This window comes from Lithobates pipiens, unplaced genomic scaffold, assembly GCF_037356315.1.
Source record: "Lithobates pipiens isolate NorthernLeopardFrog02 unplaced genomic scaffold, aLitPip1_a1.2 Scaffold_1, whole genome shotgun sequence".
NCBI classification, from domain to species: Eukaryota; Metazoa; Chordata; class Amphibia; order Anura; family Ranidae; genus Lithobates; species Lithobates pipiens.
This window is the reverse complement of record NW_027507685.1, coordinates 75,916,439-75,936,942: the sequence shown is the minus strand read 5'-3', so window position 1 is coordinate 75,936,942 and position 20,504 is coordinate 75,916,439. Positions and strand designations below refer to the sequence as shown.

General features: G+C 44.1%; 1 protein-coding gene across 1 annotated transcript in view; it reads left to right on the top strand.

Moving 5' to 3' along the window:
• LOC143935382 (uncharacterized) overlaps nt 1–10,400 on the top strand; it is a 47,206-nt gene extending 36,806 nt beyond the window's left edge. The window contains exon 3 of the mRNA XM_077459249.1: nt 7,518–10,400. Within this exon, the coding sequence (XP_077315375.1) occupies nt 7,518–7,627 (110 nt within the window). The 3' untranslated portion in view covers nt 7,628–10,400. The remainder of the gene's footprint in view (nt 1–7,517) is intronic.
• The last annotated feature ends 10,104 nt before the right edge of the window (nt 10,401–20,504 follow it).

The window sequence follows — 20,504 nt, the reverse complement described above, 5'->3', positions numbered from 1 at the left end:
AACAGAAACCTGGAAAAGAAAAGAGCCCATCTGGCCTGGCGTGGTTTCAACCTCTTGGCGGACTTCAAGTATTCCAGGTTTCTGTGATCCGTGTAGATGAGGATTGGATGTGTAGCTCCCTCCAGTAGGTAACGCCATTCCTCGAGGGCCGCTTTAATGGCCAATAGCTCTCGATCTCCGACATCATAATTTGCCTCAGCTTCAGTTAGCTTGCGGGAGAAGAATGCTACTGGGTGCAAGCGGGCCCTAGGCCCATGTCTCTGGGAGAGAATCGCCCCAACCGCGATCTCAGAGGCATCAACCTCTAAGATATAGGGCCGGGTTGGATCAGGGTGTTTGAGGATGGAAGCCGACACAAATAAGTCCTTCAGGGTAGAGAAGGCTTCCTGAGCCTCTGGAGACCATTGAAATTTCAGGCTCTGCCTGGTCAGTCTGGTGATGGGGGCTATAATAGTAGAAAACCCCTTAATAAATTTCCTGTAGAAATTTGCGAATCCCACGAAACGCTGGACCCCTTTTCTGTCGGTGGGAGCAGGCCAATCTCGGATAGCGGAGACCTTCTGAGGGTCCATCTCGATACCATCTACAGAAATTATCAGCCCCAGGAATTGAATACTAGATTGTTCAAATGTACATTTCTCCGGCTTGGCGTATAACCCATGCAAACGAAGTCGGGATAGTACCTTCCTGACATGCTCCCGGTGTTCTGCCAGAGAAGAGGAAAAGATCAGGATGTCGTCCAAGTAGGTAATGACGAACAGGTCTAGATAGTCCCTAAAAATATCATTGATAAAGTGCTGGAACGTGGCGGGAGCGTTACATAAGCCGAAGGGCATGACGAGGTACTCGAAGTGCCCGAAGCGAGTACGAAAAGCAGTCTTCCACTCGTCGCCATCACGGATGCGAACCAGATTGTAAGCCCCTCTGAGATCTAATTTTGAAAATACTGCCGCTGACCCCAGTCTCTGAAACAGCTCCGGCACAAGTGGTAGGGGATAACGGTTCTTGATCGTTATTTTATTAAGGGCCCGGTAGTCCACACAGGGGCGCAGGGTCTGGTCCTTTTTTTCTACGAAAAAGATCCCTGCTCCCGCCGGTGAAGTGGAGGGACGAATAAATCCCTTCCTGAGATTATCGTCCAGGTAGGACTTCAAGGTCACCAACTCAGTCTCTGATAGCGGAAAGATCCTCCCAAAGGGAATTTCTGCCCCAGGAAGTAATTCAATGGGACAGTCGTATGGCCTGTGAGGGGGTAAGGTCTCTGCACCCTTCTTGCTAAACACATCTAGATAATCATGGTAGGCAGCAGGTACAACTTGGCGGGTTTCTTCGTCAACTTCCAGACAGAGCAAAGAAGAGGAAGAGGCCTGGTCGGTTCCCGACAGACAGTGTTGGAGGCAGTAAGGTGATGGAAATCTCAGCTCCCCGGTGGTCCAGTCAACAAGGGGGTTATGTGCCCTCAGCCAGGGCATGCCGAGAATGATAGGGAAGAGAGGAGAAGTGATAATGTCCAGACAGAGTAATTCTTGATGGGTTCCGGCAATAGTGGTTAACAGGGGCTGAGTCTGCTGGGTAACAGGTCCGGACTTGAGGGTGGAACCATCGGCCAGATGTATAGAAAGTCCCCTTGCCCTAGGCCGAAGTGGGATGTTATGTTTAGAGGCAAAGGTTAAGTCCATAAAGCCACTGCAAGCACCCGAGTCAATAATGGCGTTGGTCTGGACGTTCCCTCCTGGTAGCTGCAAGGAAATGGACACAGTCAAATGGGAGGCAGCACTAGGACAGTCTAATGTAAGGGCAGGAGAAACGAAGAGGGACTTACGGAGCTTAGCAGGGCAATTGCGCACGAAGTGTCCAGACCCACCACAGTAAAGGCAGAGATTTCCTTCCCGGCGGCGCTGGCGTTCTTCAGGCGTTAAGGAAGGCCGGAGTAAGCCCAGCTGCATGGGCTCCGGGAGGTCTTGACTGGTCGTGGTGACAGCAGGAGGGGTGAAATGAGGAGAGCTGGGGACTCGAGGAAGCATCCATACCGGACGAGAAGTGGTTGAAGACCGCTCCAGGCGGCGTTCTCTCAGCCGTCTGTCAATCTGGATTGCCAGCTCCACTAAGGCTTCTAGAGTCTCTGGAATGCCCACTCGGGCGAGCTCATCCTTCAACGGTTCCGATAGGCCCATCCGGAATTGATAACGTAATGCTGCGTTATTCCAGTCCGTGTCAGAGCTCCAGCGTCGGAACTCTGACACGTAGTCCTCTACAGGCCGGCGACCTTGCTGCAGCGAATGCAGGGCAGCTTCAGCGGTGGCGGTTAGCTGTGGGTCTTCGTATAACCGCGACATGGCCTGGAAGAAAATGTCCAAGGTTTCAAGGGAGTGATCCTTCTTTTCAAGTAGACGGTGGGCCCAAGACTGAGGTTCACCGGTTAGCAAGGAGATCACATAGCCCACCTTGGTGGCCTCGAGGGAGAAGGTCCTCGGCTGTAGAGCAAAGAACAGTTCGCATGAATTCCGAAAAGACCGGAATTTCCCTCGATCTCCGGAGAATCTCTCGGGTGTAGGCACCCTGGGTTCGGGTGGCAACATAACTACGGCAGGAGGAGCAGAAGATCCGGAAGAAGCAGGAGAGGAGGCGGACAGGGCCTGGACCCGTTCCTCCAGTTGACTGTAGCCCTCCTGTAAACTCTTCACTGCTTGAGTGAGGCCTGCGAGGTGGTGGCAAAGTTCGTCCATTGGAGACGCTCCCTGCGTGGGCTCGGACATGGCTGTCCTGTACTGTCACGTACCTGGTGGTGAGAGCCCGGAGTGCAGGGAGCGGCCTCTCGTAAGCCTCTGGCTCGAGACCCCCTGGGAGTGAGAACAGGGGTTCTGGAGGGCAGAGGGCACAAGTGCCAAGTCCGTGTAGGAGGGCCTGGTCCAGGAACTGGCGTCAGACAGTAGTGGAAGAAGACAGGTGACTTCTGGAACGGCTGGAGGTCAGCAGCTGGCAGCGAGCAGGTGGGCACACCGGGAGAGCTGACAGACAGGCGGTAGGCAGCGGTGGTCACAGAACACGGACTGGAACAGCAGGCAGAAGCTGGGTAAACACAAGCCGGGTCGTCAACGGGCTGGCAGCAGAGGTACCGAAGGAGCAGGCAGAAGAATAGTCAGGAGGTCCGAAGGTCAGGGCTGGCAGCAGGCAGGATAATCAGGAACAAGCCGAGGTGGATCAGAGACAGGAACAATCAGGTAATCGGAGGCAACTCTCAGGAACGCTGTAGACAGGACAGCAACGGGCCACTAGAATGAATCACTTAAGAAGCCTTCTGGGCGCCAAGGGCGGTCGCACGGCACGTCCGTTCGCGCCCACGTCAACCGTGCAACCGACCGTGACCCCGCGCACCCGCGTGCGCACGTTTGCAACCCTGCGCACCCGCGTGCGCCCGATCGTGCCTGCTCGCACCCGCGTGCGTCCGTTCGCGTTAACGCGCGCCCGGGAAGACCTATCAGCGCTCAACGGACCAACATTGTGGGTAAGTCTTCCACGGGCTGCTGGGACTCGGGACCGACCATGACAGGTACTCAGATGAACTGTGACAGGTACTCGGGTACTCAGATGAACTGTGACAGGTACTCAGGTACTCAGATGGGCTGTGACAGGTACTCAGGTACTCGGGTACTCAGATGGGCTGTGACGGGTACTCAGATGGGCTGTGACAGGTACTCAGATGGACTGTGACAGGTACTCAGATGGGCTGTGACAGGTACTCGGGTACTCAGATGGGCTGTGACAGGTACTCGGGTACTCAGATGGGATGTGACAGGTATTCAGGTACTCGGGTACTCAGATGGGATGTGACAGGTACTCAGGTACTCGGATACTCAGATGGGCTGGGACAGGTACTCGGGTACTCAGATGGGCTGGGACAGGTACACAGGTGGGCTGGGACAGGTACTCAGGTACTCAGATGGGCTGGGACAGGTACTCAGATGGGCTGGGACAGGTACTCGGGTACTCAGATGGGCTGTCAGGTGCTCAGGTACTCGGATACTCAGATGAACTGTGACAGGTTCTCAGGTACTCAGATGGGCTGGGACAGGTACTCGGGTACTCAGATGGGCTGGGACAGGTACTCGGGTACTCAGATGGGCTGACAGATGCTCAGGTACTCGGATACTCAGATGGACTGTGGCAGGTACTCAGATGGGCTGTGACAGGTACTCGGGTACTCAGATGGGCTGACAGGTACTCGGGTACTTGGGTACTCAGATGGGCTGACAGGTACTCGGGTACTCAGATGGGCTGACAGGTACTCGGGTACTCAGATGGGCTGACAGGTACTCGGGTACTCAGATGGCCTGACAGGTACTCGGGTACTCCGACGGGCTGGTGACAGGTACTCGGGTACTCCGACAGGCTGGTGACAGGTACTCGGGTACTCCGACGGGCTGGTGACAGGTATTTGGGTACTCAGATGAACTGTGACAGGTACTCGGGTACTCAGATGAACTGTGACAGGTACTCAGGTACTCAGATGGGCTGTGACAGGTACTCAGGTACTCGGGTACTCAGATGGGCTGTGACAGGTACTCAGATGGACTGTGACAGGTACTCAGATGGGCTGTGACAGGTACTCGGGTACTCAGATGGGCTGTGACAGGTACTCGGGTACTCAGATGGGATGTGACAGGTATTCAGGTACTCGGGTACTCAGATGGGATGTGACAGGTACTCAGGTACTCGGATACTCAGATGGGCTGGGACAGGTACTCGGGTACTCAGATGGGCTGGGACAGGTACACAGGTGGGCTGGGACAGGTACTCAGGTACTCAGATGGGCTGGGACAGGTACTCAGATGGGCTGGGACAGGTACTCGGGTACTCAGATGGGCTGTCAGGTGCTCAGGTACTCGGATACTCAGATGAACTGTGACAGGTTCTCAGGTACTCAGATGGGCTGACAGGTACTCGGGTACTCACATGGGCTAACAGGTACTCAGGTACTCGGGTACTCAGATGGGCTGACAGGTACTCAGGTACACGGGTACTCAGATGGGCTGGGACAGGTACTCTTCTTTTGTTTATAGCGCAAAAAATAAAAAACGCAGAGGCAATCAAATACCACCAAAAGAAAGCTCTATTTGTGGGATAAAAAGGATGTCAATTTTGTTTGGGTACAACGTCGCACAACCGCGCAATTGTCAGTTACATCGATGCAGTGTCGAATCTCAAAAAATGGCCTGGTCATTGAGCAGCCAAATCTTCCAGGGTTGAAGCGGTTAAGGGGCAGCAACTCACAATCATAGTTTTGCTTATTTATGTTTTAAAGGCGCCATACACTGGTTATTATTTAATTTGGTTCACATGTTCAAAGGATCATGTTTTTTATGCTTATATTAAATACAATTCTACATTATAAGGCAATCTGTCCTATTTCTAACCCCCTCCCAATTTATTTACTTTTTTATTTCTATTTTATAGAAGGATTACAACATGTTAGCAATCTCAGCTCCCATATTTTTGTCCTGGAAGGTTCTCTTTCTATAAGGAGTATTTTCTGGAAGGTTCTCTGTTATACAGCAGGCAATCATTGTTTAGGTTTTAACATAAAACACCAGATTTCTGTTTGGTGATATCTGTTTGGTAGCTGTGCGTTGCAAGACATTTTTTTTTTTTTTTTTATTGCCACTTCAGCGAACTCTTTGGAGAGACTTGAATCAACTCTGCTGTTCATCTTTGTCCCTTCTCGTTTCCACATCATTGTAACATTTGTTTATTTGCACATGTACTTTTTTTTTTCTTTTTATTCGTATATTTTTATTTCTTTATTTAAGTTATTTTTTTAAGTCCTTTACACTTCATACAAAACAATTTGCGCTATACATGTATTCGCAAAATATTATCACCTCCATCCCCATACTCCCCCCTCTCAACCCACCCTTAGATCTCTCCTAATGACTATAGTCCTGCCCACTCTTATACTACCTTCCTTCTACCATAATTTTGGCGTATCTCGGTGATTGCTTATATTTTACCGTCTTTCCATCTCTTTTCAAACCCTACTTCCCCTGTTTCACCGCTAAACTTTAGGAGCTTCAAATGATAAATTTTGTTAATTTTACATAATCAGCTCTTCAAAGAAGGGCTCTTGGGATCCTTCCACTGGCAGGGGATTAAACTTTTTGCTGCATTTAAAAGATGAGGTAACAATAATCTCCTATAATGTTTAATAGACATACTAACCCCACGGAGCAAGCAAACCCTTGGCTCCTCTGGTATTTTAAGACTGGTGATTTTTTCAATTATTAGTATTACTTGTTTCCAGTATATTTTTATTTTAGGACATGTCCACCACATATGGATCATAGATCCAATTTCTGCACATCCCCTCCAGCATAGATTAGAGGCCTCTCTTGTTGTAATCTATCAGGGGTTATGTACCATCGTGCTAAGCACTTAGAATTTATTTCCAGTGTACTACAATCCGATGAAATCACATGCGTCATCCTTAATATTTTATAAACCTCTGCCTCCGTGCCTCCTGTTCCCATCTCTTCCTCCCATTTTTTAATAAATGGCAGGGGCTCCAGTATTTTTAGTCCGTTCAAAATTTGCAAGACATTTTAACTCCTCAAACTGTACAATGTTTAAAAGATATTTATCCTAATATATGACTTCTGTGAAAACTGTACACAATTTCATGTGCTGGATTTTAAAGATATTTTTGTTGTAGTCTTTTCCACGTACATGTGTAATTTAATGGGTTAAACCCCTGTAATCGGGAGCATGATCAGTGATGTGTCACGCACAGCCCATCCCCCCCCACAGGTAGTGCTAGGACACACTTAACCCCTACAGCGCCACCTAGTGGTTAACCCCTTCACTGCCAGTCACATTTACACAGTAATCAATGCATTTTTAATTGCACTGATCACTGTATAAATGTGAATGGTCCCAAAATCGTGCCAAAAGTGTCCGATCTGTCCACCATAATATCACAGTCATTATAAAAATTGCTGATCACCGCCCTTACTAATAAAAAAAAAAAAATGCCATAAAACTATCCCCTATTTTGTAGACGCTATAACTTTTATGCAAAGCAATCAATAAACGCTTATTGCAATTTTTTTTACCAAAAATATGTAGAAGAATACCTATCGGCCTAAACTGAGGAAAAAACTTTTTATTTATTTATATATTTTTGGGAGATATTTTTTATAGCGAAAAATAATGTGTTTTTTTCAAAATTGGCATAAAGTATTTGTTTATATCGCAAAAAATAAAAACCGCAAAGGTGATCAAATACCACCAAAAGAAAGCTCTATTTGTGGAGAAAAAAGGACACAAATTTTGTTTTGATACAGCATTGCATGACTGCTCAATTGTCAGTTAAAGCGATGCAGTGCCAAATTGTAAAAAGTGCTCTGGTCAGGAAGGGGGTAAAATCTTCCAGGGCTGAAGCAGTTAAAACATGACTGTTTGTGCATGTGCCTCTGTCTCCATGTTAATGCTTCTTATAATTATATCTCTACTTTAATTATCAGGTATCGGTGGCTATACTGGGAATCTGTGGCTATTGATGGAGATCTTTCGCCTTGTCCTGCTTACTTTCATCATTATTCTGCTGAGTATCATTGTCAAGAAATTGTCTTAACATCACCTTTTTCCAGCTTCGGGCCCTCTACAGCCAAAACTTTTTTTTTTTTTTTTACTTTTGCATAGTGTGAAAAAGTCGGCAGTGTTTGGAATGCAGTCTGTGCCATTTGTGGAGATTTCTGCTCACTTCCTGTTATGCCTGCTAAACAAACAAAAAGACAGGAAGTGGTGAGAAATCTTCCCAACAGGGATAAAGACAACAATAAATACCCGACAGAGGTTCTGATCCTTTCCCCACTGTCCAAAACTAAAGAAACAAGTTGCTGGGCTATAAAGTATCAGCATTTCAGTACTAATATACTGGAATGAACATTTACAGGCCTAGCCACAGCCAGCTTGTTTCCTAGTTTTGGATAGAATGAATAAGGGTTAAACCCTCCAACAAGTGTGTATTGTAACCTCAGTCAGGGAGTATAACAATGTCCCTCACTCTCCAAAGCACAGGAACACTAAATATGTCAGACCCCATATGCGGACACACCTTGTTCTTTAGGCTGAATTTTCTTATTATCCCCCTCTCACTGTCTTCTGCTTCTGACTGTGCTACAACATTTATGTTCTACAGACAAATAGGACCATCTCAATGGACACATGCCCAGGCATTGCCAGTTGAAAGAAGAAAATGATATGAGGGATGTAAACAGAGCCTTGGTCTTTCTGCCATTTAGATCTTGCATAGTTAGTGCACCTGCACTTTGAAAGGTAAGGGACAGTACTTAAGTGGACTGTACATGAATGCTTGGTTACATTCAGGGCAAAATAACAGGTTGTCTTGTTAGAACAACCCACCTGCTGATTTTTTTAATTCAAAACATTCTCCCTGACAATATGTGGCTCAATCTGAGCCCTTAGTAAAAACTTAGGGGCTGATTTGTTAAAGGCAAATTGACTGTGCACTTTGCAAGGGCAGTTGCTCCAGAGCATAGTAATTTCATAAGTTCTGGAGCAACTGCACTTGCAGAGAGCACACTCTATGTACCTTTAGTAAATCCACCCCTTAAGCCCTGTACACAGGGGCAATCACTTTTCTAATGTCAGATCGTTAGTACAGTGGCTTCCACTAGAGCTGGGTTGAACACAAAAAAAACTAGAAGTGTAAACCAGGCTTTAGTCTTTTTATAAAATATTTGTTGGACAAATGTTTAAGCCCTTGTACACACAGTCGGACATTCCGACAACAAAATCTGTCGGATTTTGTCCAATGGATTTTGTCCGAAACTTGTGTTGCATACACACGGTCGGACAAATGTCGGAAAATCCGATCATACGTAACATGACGACGTTATTTCGTTACGACGGGACTACGTTCAGACTAGTATCCAATAGCTTTGGTCTAGGAATTTGATCTGAGCATGCGTGGCACTTTGTCCGATCAGAATTCTCTACAAATGATCGGACAAAGTCCGATCGGATCATGTTGTCGGAAAGTTTCATAGCCCAGCTCTAAAACTTTGTCCGTCGGATATTCCGACGGAAACAGTCCGATGGAGCCCACACACAGTCGGATTATCCGACAACGCGGTCTGATCGGACATTTTCCGTCGGAATGTCCGACCGTGTGTACAAGGGCTAAGGCATTGGCCCAGCTGTAACAAGTTGTCACCATAGGTTGTCTAATATGATTATTTCCTATGATCGTGAACTCCATCTAGGAGTCATGTGGTATTTTCCTGATTGAGGTATTTCAGTAAACACCAAATTATAGCCCCTTGATAAAGCTCATGATCATAGGAAATACTGTAATCATATTAGACAAATATAGGGAATACTGAAAATTGTATCAAATACTTACCATAATTTTCCTTTCCTGGTGCCAATCTATGACAGCATCCATGTGGCACATGCGGTAGTAGCCCACCTACTTTTGCTCAAAGGACCAGTGTAAAACTATAAAGAGTTAACGCCCACACAACAGCCCATTCCCTGCACATCACTAGGAAGAACTGGGTGGATTTAATATGCTGCATTGGATTGGTGCCAACAAAGTAAAATTATGGTAAGTATTTGTTACAATTTTCCACTTTCCTGGTACCAACATGGCAGCATACATGTAGTAGATCAATAACTAGCTAACTCCATCAGAAAGGCCGTTAACTTGATAGCAGATTCTCTTTTTCTAATTGTTATATAATGTAATCTGTTTTCTTTGCAAAGGAAGTGTAACAATGTCAATGTCTTGTCTGCTTATGTTCATACCATTTGCAAATGCGTAATATGAGTCCATATCAGCTGCAGGTGCAATATTTTTTTATTTTCCTTGAGACTTCGCTTATGTAAGAAGGCAGATGTAGAACTGGTTTGGCAGACAGCGTACCTGCAATTGGGCCCAAAGAATAAACGTGAACCCTTAACCAAATGACTAATTCAAAAAATGTAAAGAGAGTATTTGTAATCTCTGTATTATTGTTCATTTTTATTTTTTGTTTTCCAGCTATTTGAATAATAATAATAAACTTTTTTTCAGCCGCCAAACCCTGTGGAATGTTCTGTAAAGTTGAAATTTTGTGAAAAAAAAAAAAAAAAAAAAAACCTTCAGAGCACAGTAAAGGGTTCTACCCTGCCCAATGATATACAGTAAAATTGTTTATTATCTTTTTTCCTGTTACTCCAGGTACACCAGGAAGTGGAATTATGGACTATTAGCATCAGGGGTAAAAATTTGTAAAAAGTAACTTGCACATTTGCTTACTTCTTTTTGCAATCACTTCCTGCTCCTTGAATGTGAGAGTTTTAATGGTCCAGTGTTGTAAGAATAAAACTTATTGATAACATCAATGAATCAGTTACCCATTTTTGATCAATGCTGTCCTCATTCTGAAATAGAAAGGTCATTTTTATGAACAGTCCATGTTTTCACTCCCTCATTTTCCCTTCTGCCTGGGTGGCACAAAGACTTTAATTGTCTGCCTCTGCCTAAATTGGCTGCCTCTGCTAAGGCTATCAGAAAGAGTAACAAGATAAGCATAGGCCAATGGAACTACAGAGCATTTTGTTCCAAGTTGTTCCAAGACATGAGCAAATATTAGGATGGGGAAGGGTCCAAGGGGCATTTTGGTAATGGAAGCCTCAAGAGGGACCAACAGACCTTAATTTCAACCTATTTCATCAGATTTACCTGACAAACTTTTGCAGAATTTGCACACTTTACTGCAAAAAATTACACAGAGATTTAGCATAAAAAGCCCAAACAAACTATATACTTTGGTATACAGTCAGTGAAAGTACTAAACATAGGTGTAAGAATGCACATACTTTTGAGCTCTGAAAAACAGTTTCTGTGCATCAATAACTGACCACTTTGACCAAAGAGGTGTTAGTTTTAAACAGTAGGTTTTCACAAGCAGTAGAGGAAACAATACTAAAACCGATAGCGTGTATTTGGTCTAAAGTGTCATATCCTGCCATCACCAGCATAAAGATAGCCATCTCTTTTGTCTACACATAGACAGCTTAAACACTGACGTTAATATGACGCATTACTTGAGGTCAAAAACTGTTCTCAAAATATAAAGATAAAAAAATTATGAAAGAATTGGCATACCCTTTCTTAAGAAACACATAATTTTTTATGGTTTGGAATTAATTGTGTTTTTTTTTGTTTTAAAGTTTTTAAATCAATATTTTATATATTTCTATTATGTAAAATATTCCCTTACAAATTAACTTTTAATATTGTAGTGTCATGGGTTATCTTAACATCAAGTATTAAAGAGGAAGTAAACCCTTCCAAACAACTTGGACCTATAGGTAAGCCTAGATTAAGGCTTACCTGTAGGTCCAAGCAATATCTCCTAAACCTATATGGTTTAGGAGATATTTGCCCGAAAATGGGCACCGCTGTCTACGGCGCATGCGCCGTAGACAGCGGCGCGCAGGCGCACTAAATGCGGCAAATCCAAGAATGGATTTGCCTAATTTGTCGACTCCCGTGCGCATGCGCGGGAGTGACGTCATCGCGGCTTCGCCGTATGGCAGCGGCGGAGCTGCGAGACGCGACTCCCGTGCGCATGCGCGGGAGTGACGTCATCGCGGCTGCGCCGCTGTGATTCGTCGGAGCTGCGAGACGCCACCAGCAACATGGATGCGGCGGACTACAGGGGACAGCGGCGACTTCGCTGGCTCCTGTGTCAGGTAAGTGACACATAATGAGCTACTATGCGATGCATAGTAGTCCATTATGCTTTACCTTTGCAGGGAAAAAAAGAGGAAGTAAACCCATTAGGGTTTACTTCCTCTTTAAGGTTATAGTTATAGGAGAGAGCACAGCACATGCTGCTTGCTTTCAGACTCTCCCTCCTTGACTGAAAGTCTGTAGAAAACTTTATAGAGCAGGCAGGCAGGCTGAAGGGAAGGACACTATGCTCTGAATCATTTAGTTGTGTGTGTATAAAGTTAAAAAGTCCCACAGATGAAGGACAAGCTTAATTTGGCCATAAACAAATTGAAATTCAGCCAGTTTCTGCTCAAGCAGTGTGTGGCCCACCCTGCTCAATAGAAGTCGATCGTTTGATCACGTTCTGTTGAAAGGACATGCTGGAAAACCTTTGTCGATCAGTGCCTGCAGCCAGTTTGTGGAATCATGTCAGCCAAACTGTGCCTGCATCTAGTCAGATACAGGCGCTGCTTGGGTATTTTGACAGCCAGCACCGATAGCTGTCAGAATACAATAACCTGGCATTCAGATTCCTCAATCTTGTCCTAACTTGGCTGACATGCAAGAGATCTATCATGACCGCCACATTGCCACACAATGTATTCAACTCCAATGTAAGGTAAAAAAAAATACAGACTTCAGCTCAGATTCCCAGCCCATCAGTCACACCCCTCTGACAAGTTTCATCCACATTGGGTTTAATGGTAAACCACCACGACGAATCCCAATGTAGGTGAAACTTGTCAGAGTGGTGTGACCAGTGGGCTGGGAATCTGAACTAAAGCCTGTCTTTCATTCACCTTACATTGGAGTTGAATACATTGTGATGTGGTACCTGCATGCAATATTATATTTTGGAGCTAGATGTGCTCTATTTTCTCCAGCATCTGAATACAGAATGTAAACCTGGGAGACTGATACTGCAGGCTTGGAGCGGTGTTGATCTTTTATGGCATAAGATCTAGATGGCATTCCTATGCTACCTCTAGAAGATAGTAGCTTGCCCATACTGGGTCTGGCCCTTTGGCTCGGGTGTGGGGTCCTGTCCCCTGCACACTGTCCTGTACCTAACACAAAAGAAGAACAGAGTGCATCAGCTTCTAGTGAAACACTGTTCTATTCAATCCAAGTAAAAGATAAAAACACAATGCACTCACAAGGGTGTAAAGGATTGAGCATCCATATATATCTGTGTGTCCTCCCAAACGACTGGCACTCCAGGCATGGTCTTTGATAAAATAACAGAGGGCTGGGGGTGGATAGGGATAGGTGTCAACAAGCCAACAAGCTGCACTCAAGCCTCTAATCCCAGCCAGAGATCAACTGGCCACAGAAGGGCTGGGACCGCCCTCACAGTCACGTGACTCGGGGCAGCACAGCTGACAGGGTACACTTTTGTTTGCCTCAGCCACGGGTATTGATGTCACCGCCCGGGCTCCCTCCTCCTTCCCCGGCCACCGGGCCAGTAGGAGAGAGGAGCAGAGCCTCACGCATGCGCACTAGAGTACCGGACATGAAGTCATGAGGCTTCACTGCTGGGTTCCCTTACTTGCAAAGGAGGTGGCATGCACCCGACAGCTGATGGAAACATCAGCTGCAGTGCCGATATTGCTGGACTCCAGGACAGGCAAGTGTCGGATTATTAAAAGGCAGCAACTGTAGTATGTGTAGCTGCTGGCTTTTAATTTTTGCAGCGGTGGGTGAGAAAATTGGAAGAAAAATTCTGTATGAGCCACGATCATTCGATTTTTGTATAGTGTCTACACAGCTTTCGATGTCCGATTAAGATGTCCAAACAAAAATTTCTGAAGGGACAAACTCCAAAATTTTTGTTTAATGTGTACTGTTTTAAAAAAAAAGAGATATGAAAGACTGCGTAAGATCAGAAACAATAAACAAAACAAAAAAACCTTTGTTGTACAAGAATTTTTCTACATTATTTACATCTCTGGTTGCGTCTAGCTTTGAAACAGTATGGAAAACCAAATGATTGTTCAACCAATTTTCTTATAATGTGTACCCAGTTTTAAAGTCATCCAATTATGGCTTACATCTACTATACTTTCATGCCCACCACTTTAACATTCATTTTTGGATAACAATGTTTCTTTTTAATATTATTTATTGAGGTTTATTTTATTTTTTTATGTAAAGTACTACAAAAAAAAACATAAATTTGACTTTCACACTTCCATTAAATTGACCTCATCATCATAAACATTTAGCTGTCAAGATGTATTAGATATTTGTATTACATCAATAAGACATAGTAAGCATAGCTCCGAGGGACGGGGAACTTTTCCTTGACCTATCAGGGAAGCTGGAGTTGGGCATAGTTTGGTAATAAATTTGGTTCTCTTAGTATGTCCTCATAATTTTGGTCTTTCATGCTCCTTCGTATTTTAGTTTTTAAAAAATGAGTCTGGGCTCAAATTGGAGCTTTTATATACTCGGTTGATTAGTTGAAATATCAGTGGTCAGCAAATAGTTAATGTGAAAACAACTTGTAAAATGGGGAGGAAGAAGCACAGTGAAGTACAGATCTACCTAGTGGTTAGCAGGTACAGTAGGTGTGAAATAGCTCGTATTAGGTCACAGATGAAAGTAGTAAACAGTTTCTTGGAACAAACCAACCAGTGTACCTCGTTCGGACATTGTCCTCTAAACAAAATCGACATTTCAACTCTGAAGCTTATCTTCACACATCTATCTGATTTTTCGGATTATTGCAGGTAATACAATATCACCATGACACAGATATTTACCTTGAACAGCTTGAAGGAAATTAACTTTGCTGAATTAGAAGTCTATTACATTTGTTTAGATGTCACTTTAATCTGTGTTGGAATAATTGTTTGGAGACAGCACTAAAAAAAAATGTCATACATAAAACAACATAAAAATCACATGTATGTAATTGGTGATCAGTGGAAACATTGCAGTATTTACTATCTTTATATCTCCTATCTTTATATACTCCCTTTTTTCTCTCTCTTCCTTATTCTCTTCTAAATTGTTTTCCACCTGAAGATCTTTCTATAGCAGCACTTTTTTGTGCAAACTGACAACGTTAACCACTGACTCCATCAGCGTTATCAGCCTTCGTTTGCCCCTTTAGTTGGGTGTTGGATGGTGATGATGATGATATTATTGATGATGATATGATGATAATGTTGTTGTTGATGATGGTGATGATGCTGAAAATGTTAATGATAATATAGTGATGATTTAATTAAATGATGATATTATAATATCATGATTAAGATTATAATACAACCTCTGCTCATGATATGGAGAGGATATTGATGATGAAGATGATGATAACAGTAATGATATAATGATGATTTAATGATGATTATAATGATTTCATTATGATGGCTATGCTATAATGATGATGATATAATGTTCATTATACTGATTATGATACAATGATGATATGATGATGATGATGATGTTGATAGGGATGATGATGATGATGACTATAATGGGGATAATGATATCATGATGATTTGACCATAATGATGATATGATGATCATAATAACATAGTGATGATGATCACAACTATCATTATAATTATAATAATAATAATAATAATAATAAATAAAAAATGTCAGTGCCTAAAAAGGCCTAATTGCACTGCTCAGGAAAAAATTAAGTTCCCAAAACATATATATAGAAAGCATATATATAATGTATATGATGTATATGACATAAGTCTATGTACATAAAAGTAGCCACTTAAATAAAACATAAATATGCACTTAAGTAAAAAAGTGCTTAGTCCATATAGACAAAGTTCCAATACTCAAAGCAGCAAATAAATTAAATCTCACCAGCATAATGACATATGAGAAATCAGTAGTATGTTGATGAGACAGTTCAATTGATAGGGGAAGGTTTCTACGTAATCATTGTTAGATGTATACCATCCACCAGAGGATGTTTACACTCACCAAAGGGATGTAATTCAAAAGCCTTCACCACAACAGGTGTCTCCCATTTGGTCCGGTTATCTCAAATAGCCCATCGTCCGGGGTTGTTTAGTCATATAAAAAAAGGCTTCACATAGTGTGATACCATTTTAAAAGTTTATTCAAGACAACCACCCCCTTAAAAACACACTTACACAACATAAATTGTAACAGCCATTTTGTTGAAAAAACAAACTGTGTGTTATCACCAATCAGTATGGAATGCCGTCTGCCATCCACCGCATCCACTGAGTTGATAGTATCTGGCTGTACCTTCCTGGTAATGACACGCACAAGTCACTTCTGGTGACCGTAAGGTCACGCTGTGACGTGTTTCGTCATCCCGACTTCAACAGAGAGCATCTAAGCATCACAAACTAAAAATGCTATTTAATTCATTTTTTATATTCAAAGCAAGCTCACCCACCTATCAATGTCTCCATGTTTTATTCTGTTTAGAAATCACTTTGAAAAAACACCCTCCTAGCATTTCTGGCCATGGCAATCTTGATTAACCACTTGCTTACTGGGCACTTAAACCCCCCTCCTGCCCAGACCAATTTTCAGCTTTCAGCGCTGATGCACTTTGAATGACAATTGCACGGGCATACACCACTGTACCCAAATGAAATTTTTATCATTTTTTTCCCACAAATAGAGCTTTCTTTTGGTGGTATTTAATTACAGCTGGGAGTTTTATTTTTTGCTAAACAAACAAAAAAAGATGCAAAAAAAATAATCATGTTTAATAGTTTGTTATAAAATTTTGCAAACAGGTCATTTTTCTCCTTCATTGAAGTGCGCTGATGAGGCGGCACTGATAGGCTGCACTGGTGGGCACTGATAGGCTGCATTGGTGGGCACTGATAGGCTGCACTGGTGGGCACTGATAGGCATAGTTAAGGCGGCACTAATAGGCACAGATAAGGTGGCACCGATGGGCACAGATAAGGCGGCACTGATGGGCAAAGACGGGCACAGATAAGATGGCACGGATGGGTGGCATGGATGGGTGGCACTAAGGGGCACTGATAGGTACCACTGATAGATGGGACTGATGGGCACTGATAGGTGGCTCTGATAGGTGGCTCTGATAGGTGGCACTACTGTGCACTGATGGGCGGCACTGATGGGCACTGGTAGATGACACTGATGGGCACGGATATGTGGCACTGGGGTGCAGCACCTTTGTTGAGGCAGATTTCGGGCACTGCTGGGTGGCACTGTGGGCACTGCTGGGTGGCACTATGGGCACTGCTGGGTGGCACTGACGGGGGCACTTATTTTTTATTGAGGTGGCACTGGCAGGGGGCAGGTGGGCACTGGCAGGGCTGGCCGTGATCGGGACTGATGTCCCGATCACGGCTGCCGGTGATCGGCTCTTTTTTTTTCTCCTCGCGCTATCAGCGCGAGGAGGAATAATAGCCGATTACCGGCTCTGTTGTATCACATGATCAGCTGTCATTGGCTGACAGCTGATCACGTGATAAGGGGTCGGGATCGACCCCTTGCTCGGATCGGTGATCAGGCGAGTCTCATAGACTCGCCGACACACACAAACCCCCCAAACTGCATCAAATAGTGGGTGTGGTCAAATTTTACTAACAGTGGCAGGGTCTTAAAGTGGTTGTAAACCCTTACAGACCACTTTTTACTACAGGTAAGCCTATAATAAGGCTTACCTGGAGCTACACCGGATATTTCTAAAACCTGCATGGTTTAGGAGATATCCCCTGTATCAGGAGTGTCATGGGCACATGTGCACTGACGCAATGGCACGTTTGTGTCGTTGCTTCAGCTAGTGTGCCATTACTGGTGGCTCCTGTGTGTATGCACAGGAGTGACGTCATCACGGCTCTGGTCAATCACAGCGCTGGAGCCCGCAATACACGGAAGTAACTCTGGGAGAGATGTCGCCGGTCAGAGCTGTGTACAGGGACAGCTGCAGGGGCTTCGATCTAAGGTGAGTATTTAATAATGAGCTAGTATGCAATGCATACTAGCTCATTATGCCTTTGTCTGCAGCTTTTTGTTTTTTTGTGTGGGTTTACAACCACTTTAAGAAGACATTAAATACCAGAAGTGCATAGTACAGTACATAGTAATTACTGTGTGCAGAGTTTGGGGGTGCGCTACAGAGTCCAGAACTTAGGGGTGCGCTACATACAGAGTGCAGGGTTTAGCCTTTTTCCACAGATGCATACCTCTGCATCCCCCATCCACATCTCACTTTCACCCCTCCACACACTGTAGGTGCAGGGAGCAAAGGGACTGAGCCAGAGGAGGTGGAACTGAATTTAACCAAGTTCCAGCTGATAAAAAAGCCCTGTTTCCTGAAATCTATCAGCCCTTAGCTCAGGCATGCGGGCAAGGGGGTGTGCTTAGCTGAGAAAGCCCCTTCTCCCCTCCTCCAGACTCCTGGGATGTATGCCATCTTTTGCCTAGACCTGGAAACCAGGAAGTAACTGAAGAAATGTAAAAAAAAGTTTAAAACAAGTGTAGCGCTACCCCCACAGGAGCCAGTTAAGTATGTTTATTCCCGTTCTCTGCCTCTCAACCCCAAGAATAGCCTCGGCCTCTCTGATACACCTGGCAATAATGTAAGTGCAAGGACCAATGACACCACACACGTTATGATAAAACACAGAAATTGTCTTTACTGCAATATTTTTGTGGAAAACGGTAACAGTGACAGTGTATATTCAAGTAATGCAACTGGAGAGCAATAACTGAAATAAAGAACAATATAGCTCAATACAGTATTCAGGCTGCTCTCAGGGGATTCCAAACCTGAGAATGTCCCCAAGAGCAGAGGCACACTTAAATGGCAAATAAATCACAATATGACATTTTATATTGGATTGGTTATCTCTACTCAAATTTGGCTCTATGAGTCCAGGCAGGAGGAGAACAGAAGACTGACCTTCTTTATGTCAGACCTCTCTTCTGCCCGATGACACCACAGGCCCAACTACAAACAATGTACTCAGTTCCACATTAAGTGGCTTAACTCCCAAGTTAGACTATCCCTCACATACACTACAAATACAGAGTCCTGAGTGCAGTGGCAGTGCTCCCATTAAGGCACCGTCCCCTCTGTCACACCACCCTCTTCTGTGTAGAATGGATAGATTTATGCATAGCACTGATACAAGGCCTGTTGTTGGTTAGTTAAAGCAGTTGTTTACCGCTGGATGTTTTTTTCCCCCTGCAAGGTAAAGTCATAATGTGCTAGTATGCATTGCATACTAGCACATTATGTGAAACTTACCTTAAAACGAAGCTGTTCCAGCGCCGCAATGTCAGTGCTGCAGGAGCGCCCATCTTCGCTCGTCTTGCTTCCGGGTTTGCGGGCTCCGGATCTGTGACTGGCTGGACTGGCGATAATGTCACTCTCGCGGTTGCGCACGGGAGCGGCCGTTCACGGCACAGGGCTCTGAAGGAACGGCATGGGTGGCCAATCCTTCAGAGCACATGCGCAGTGATGTCACATCTAATGTAAATATCTCCGAAACAGTATACATTTTGGAGATATTTACACTACCTAAAGGTGAGCCTTATTATATGCTTAGCTATAGGTAAGAGTCAGTAAAGGAAGTTTACTTCCTCTTTAATGTAGTGTAGCACCATACCCTTGGGGACTACTTGGATTTACCTGCTCATCTGCATCGCCATGACCCTGTGAACATTTCAACCCACCTGACACTTTGGGTTCAGACATCATTGCAACACTTTTAAGTAATAAGACAACACTCAATACATTCATATTCTGTTAACGTTTACTGGAATACTTCAGTTAAGATATAATAGTACAAAGAAGGTAATGGTTCAAATGAGTTTGAGATAGCAGCACAAACTTAGTTGAGTGAATCCTCAATAAAATGCCAGTTAAGACAGTTGGCAACAACAGATTATTATATACACATATATACATTGGAGTACCACTTAAACATAACCTGAAAGGATAAGCAGAGGTTAAGTATCAATTCTGCCAATACTTATAGAAAGAGAAACCCAGACTGGTCTGTTTAACCTTTGATCCTAATGAGAATTTAAGTATCAATGACAGAATTAGGGATGAGCCGAACACCCCCCGGTTCGGTTCGCACCAGAACTTTCGAACGGACCCCACGTTCGTTACGAACGTTAGAACCCCATTGAAGTCTATGGGACTCGAACGTTCGAAATGGAAAGTGCTAATTTTAACGGCTAATATGCAAGATACTGTCCTAAAAAGGGTTTGGGGACCTGGCTCCTGCCCCAGGGGACATGGGTCAATGCCTAAAATGTTTTTAAAAATGGCCGTTTTGGCGGGAGCACTGATTTTAATGACGATTAAAGTGAAAAAAAAAAGTGAAATATTCCTTTAAATATGGTGCCTGGGGGGTGTCTGTAGTATGCCTGTGAAGTGCCATGTGTTTCCCGTGTTTAGAACAGTCCCTGCACAAAATGACATTAAACAGAAATAACACCATTTAAAACTGCTTGCGGTTTTAATGTTATATCTGGTTCCTGCAATATGGTTGAAAATCATTGAGAAAAATGGCATGGGTAGCCCTCCCTGCCCATTACCAGCCTATTTGGGTCTTGTACGCATATTAAGGGGAACCCCGTACCCATATTAAAAAAAGGAAATGCGTGTGGCCCCCAGGCCCTATATACTCAGAACAGCAGTATACAGGCGGTGCAAACAAGACAGGGACTGTGTAGGTTTGTTGTGTTAAGTTGAATCTATTTGTAATTTTCAACT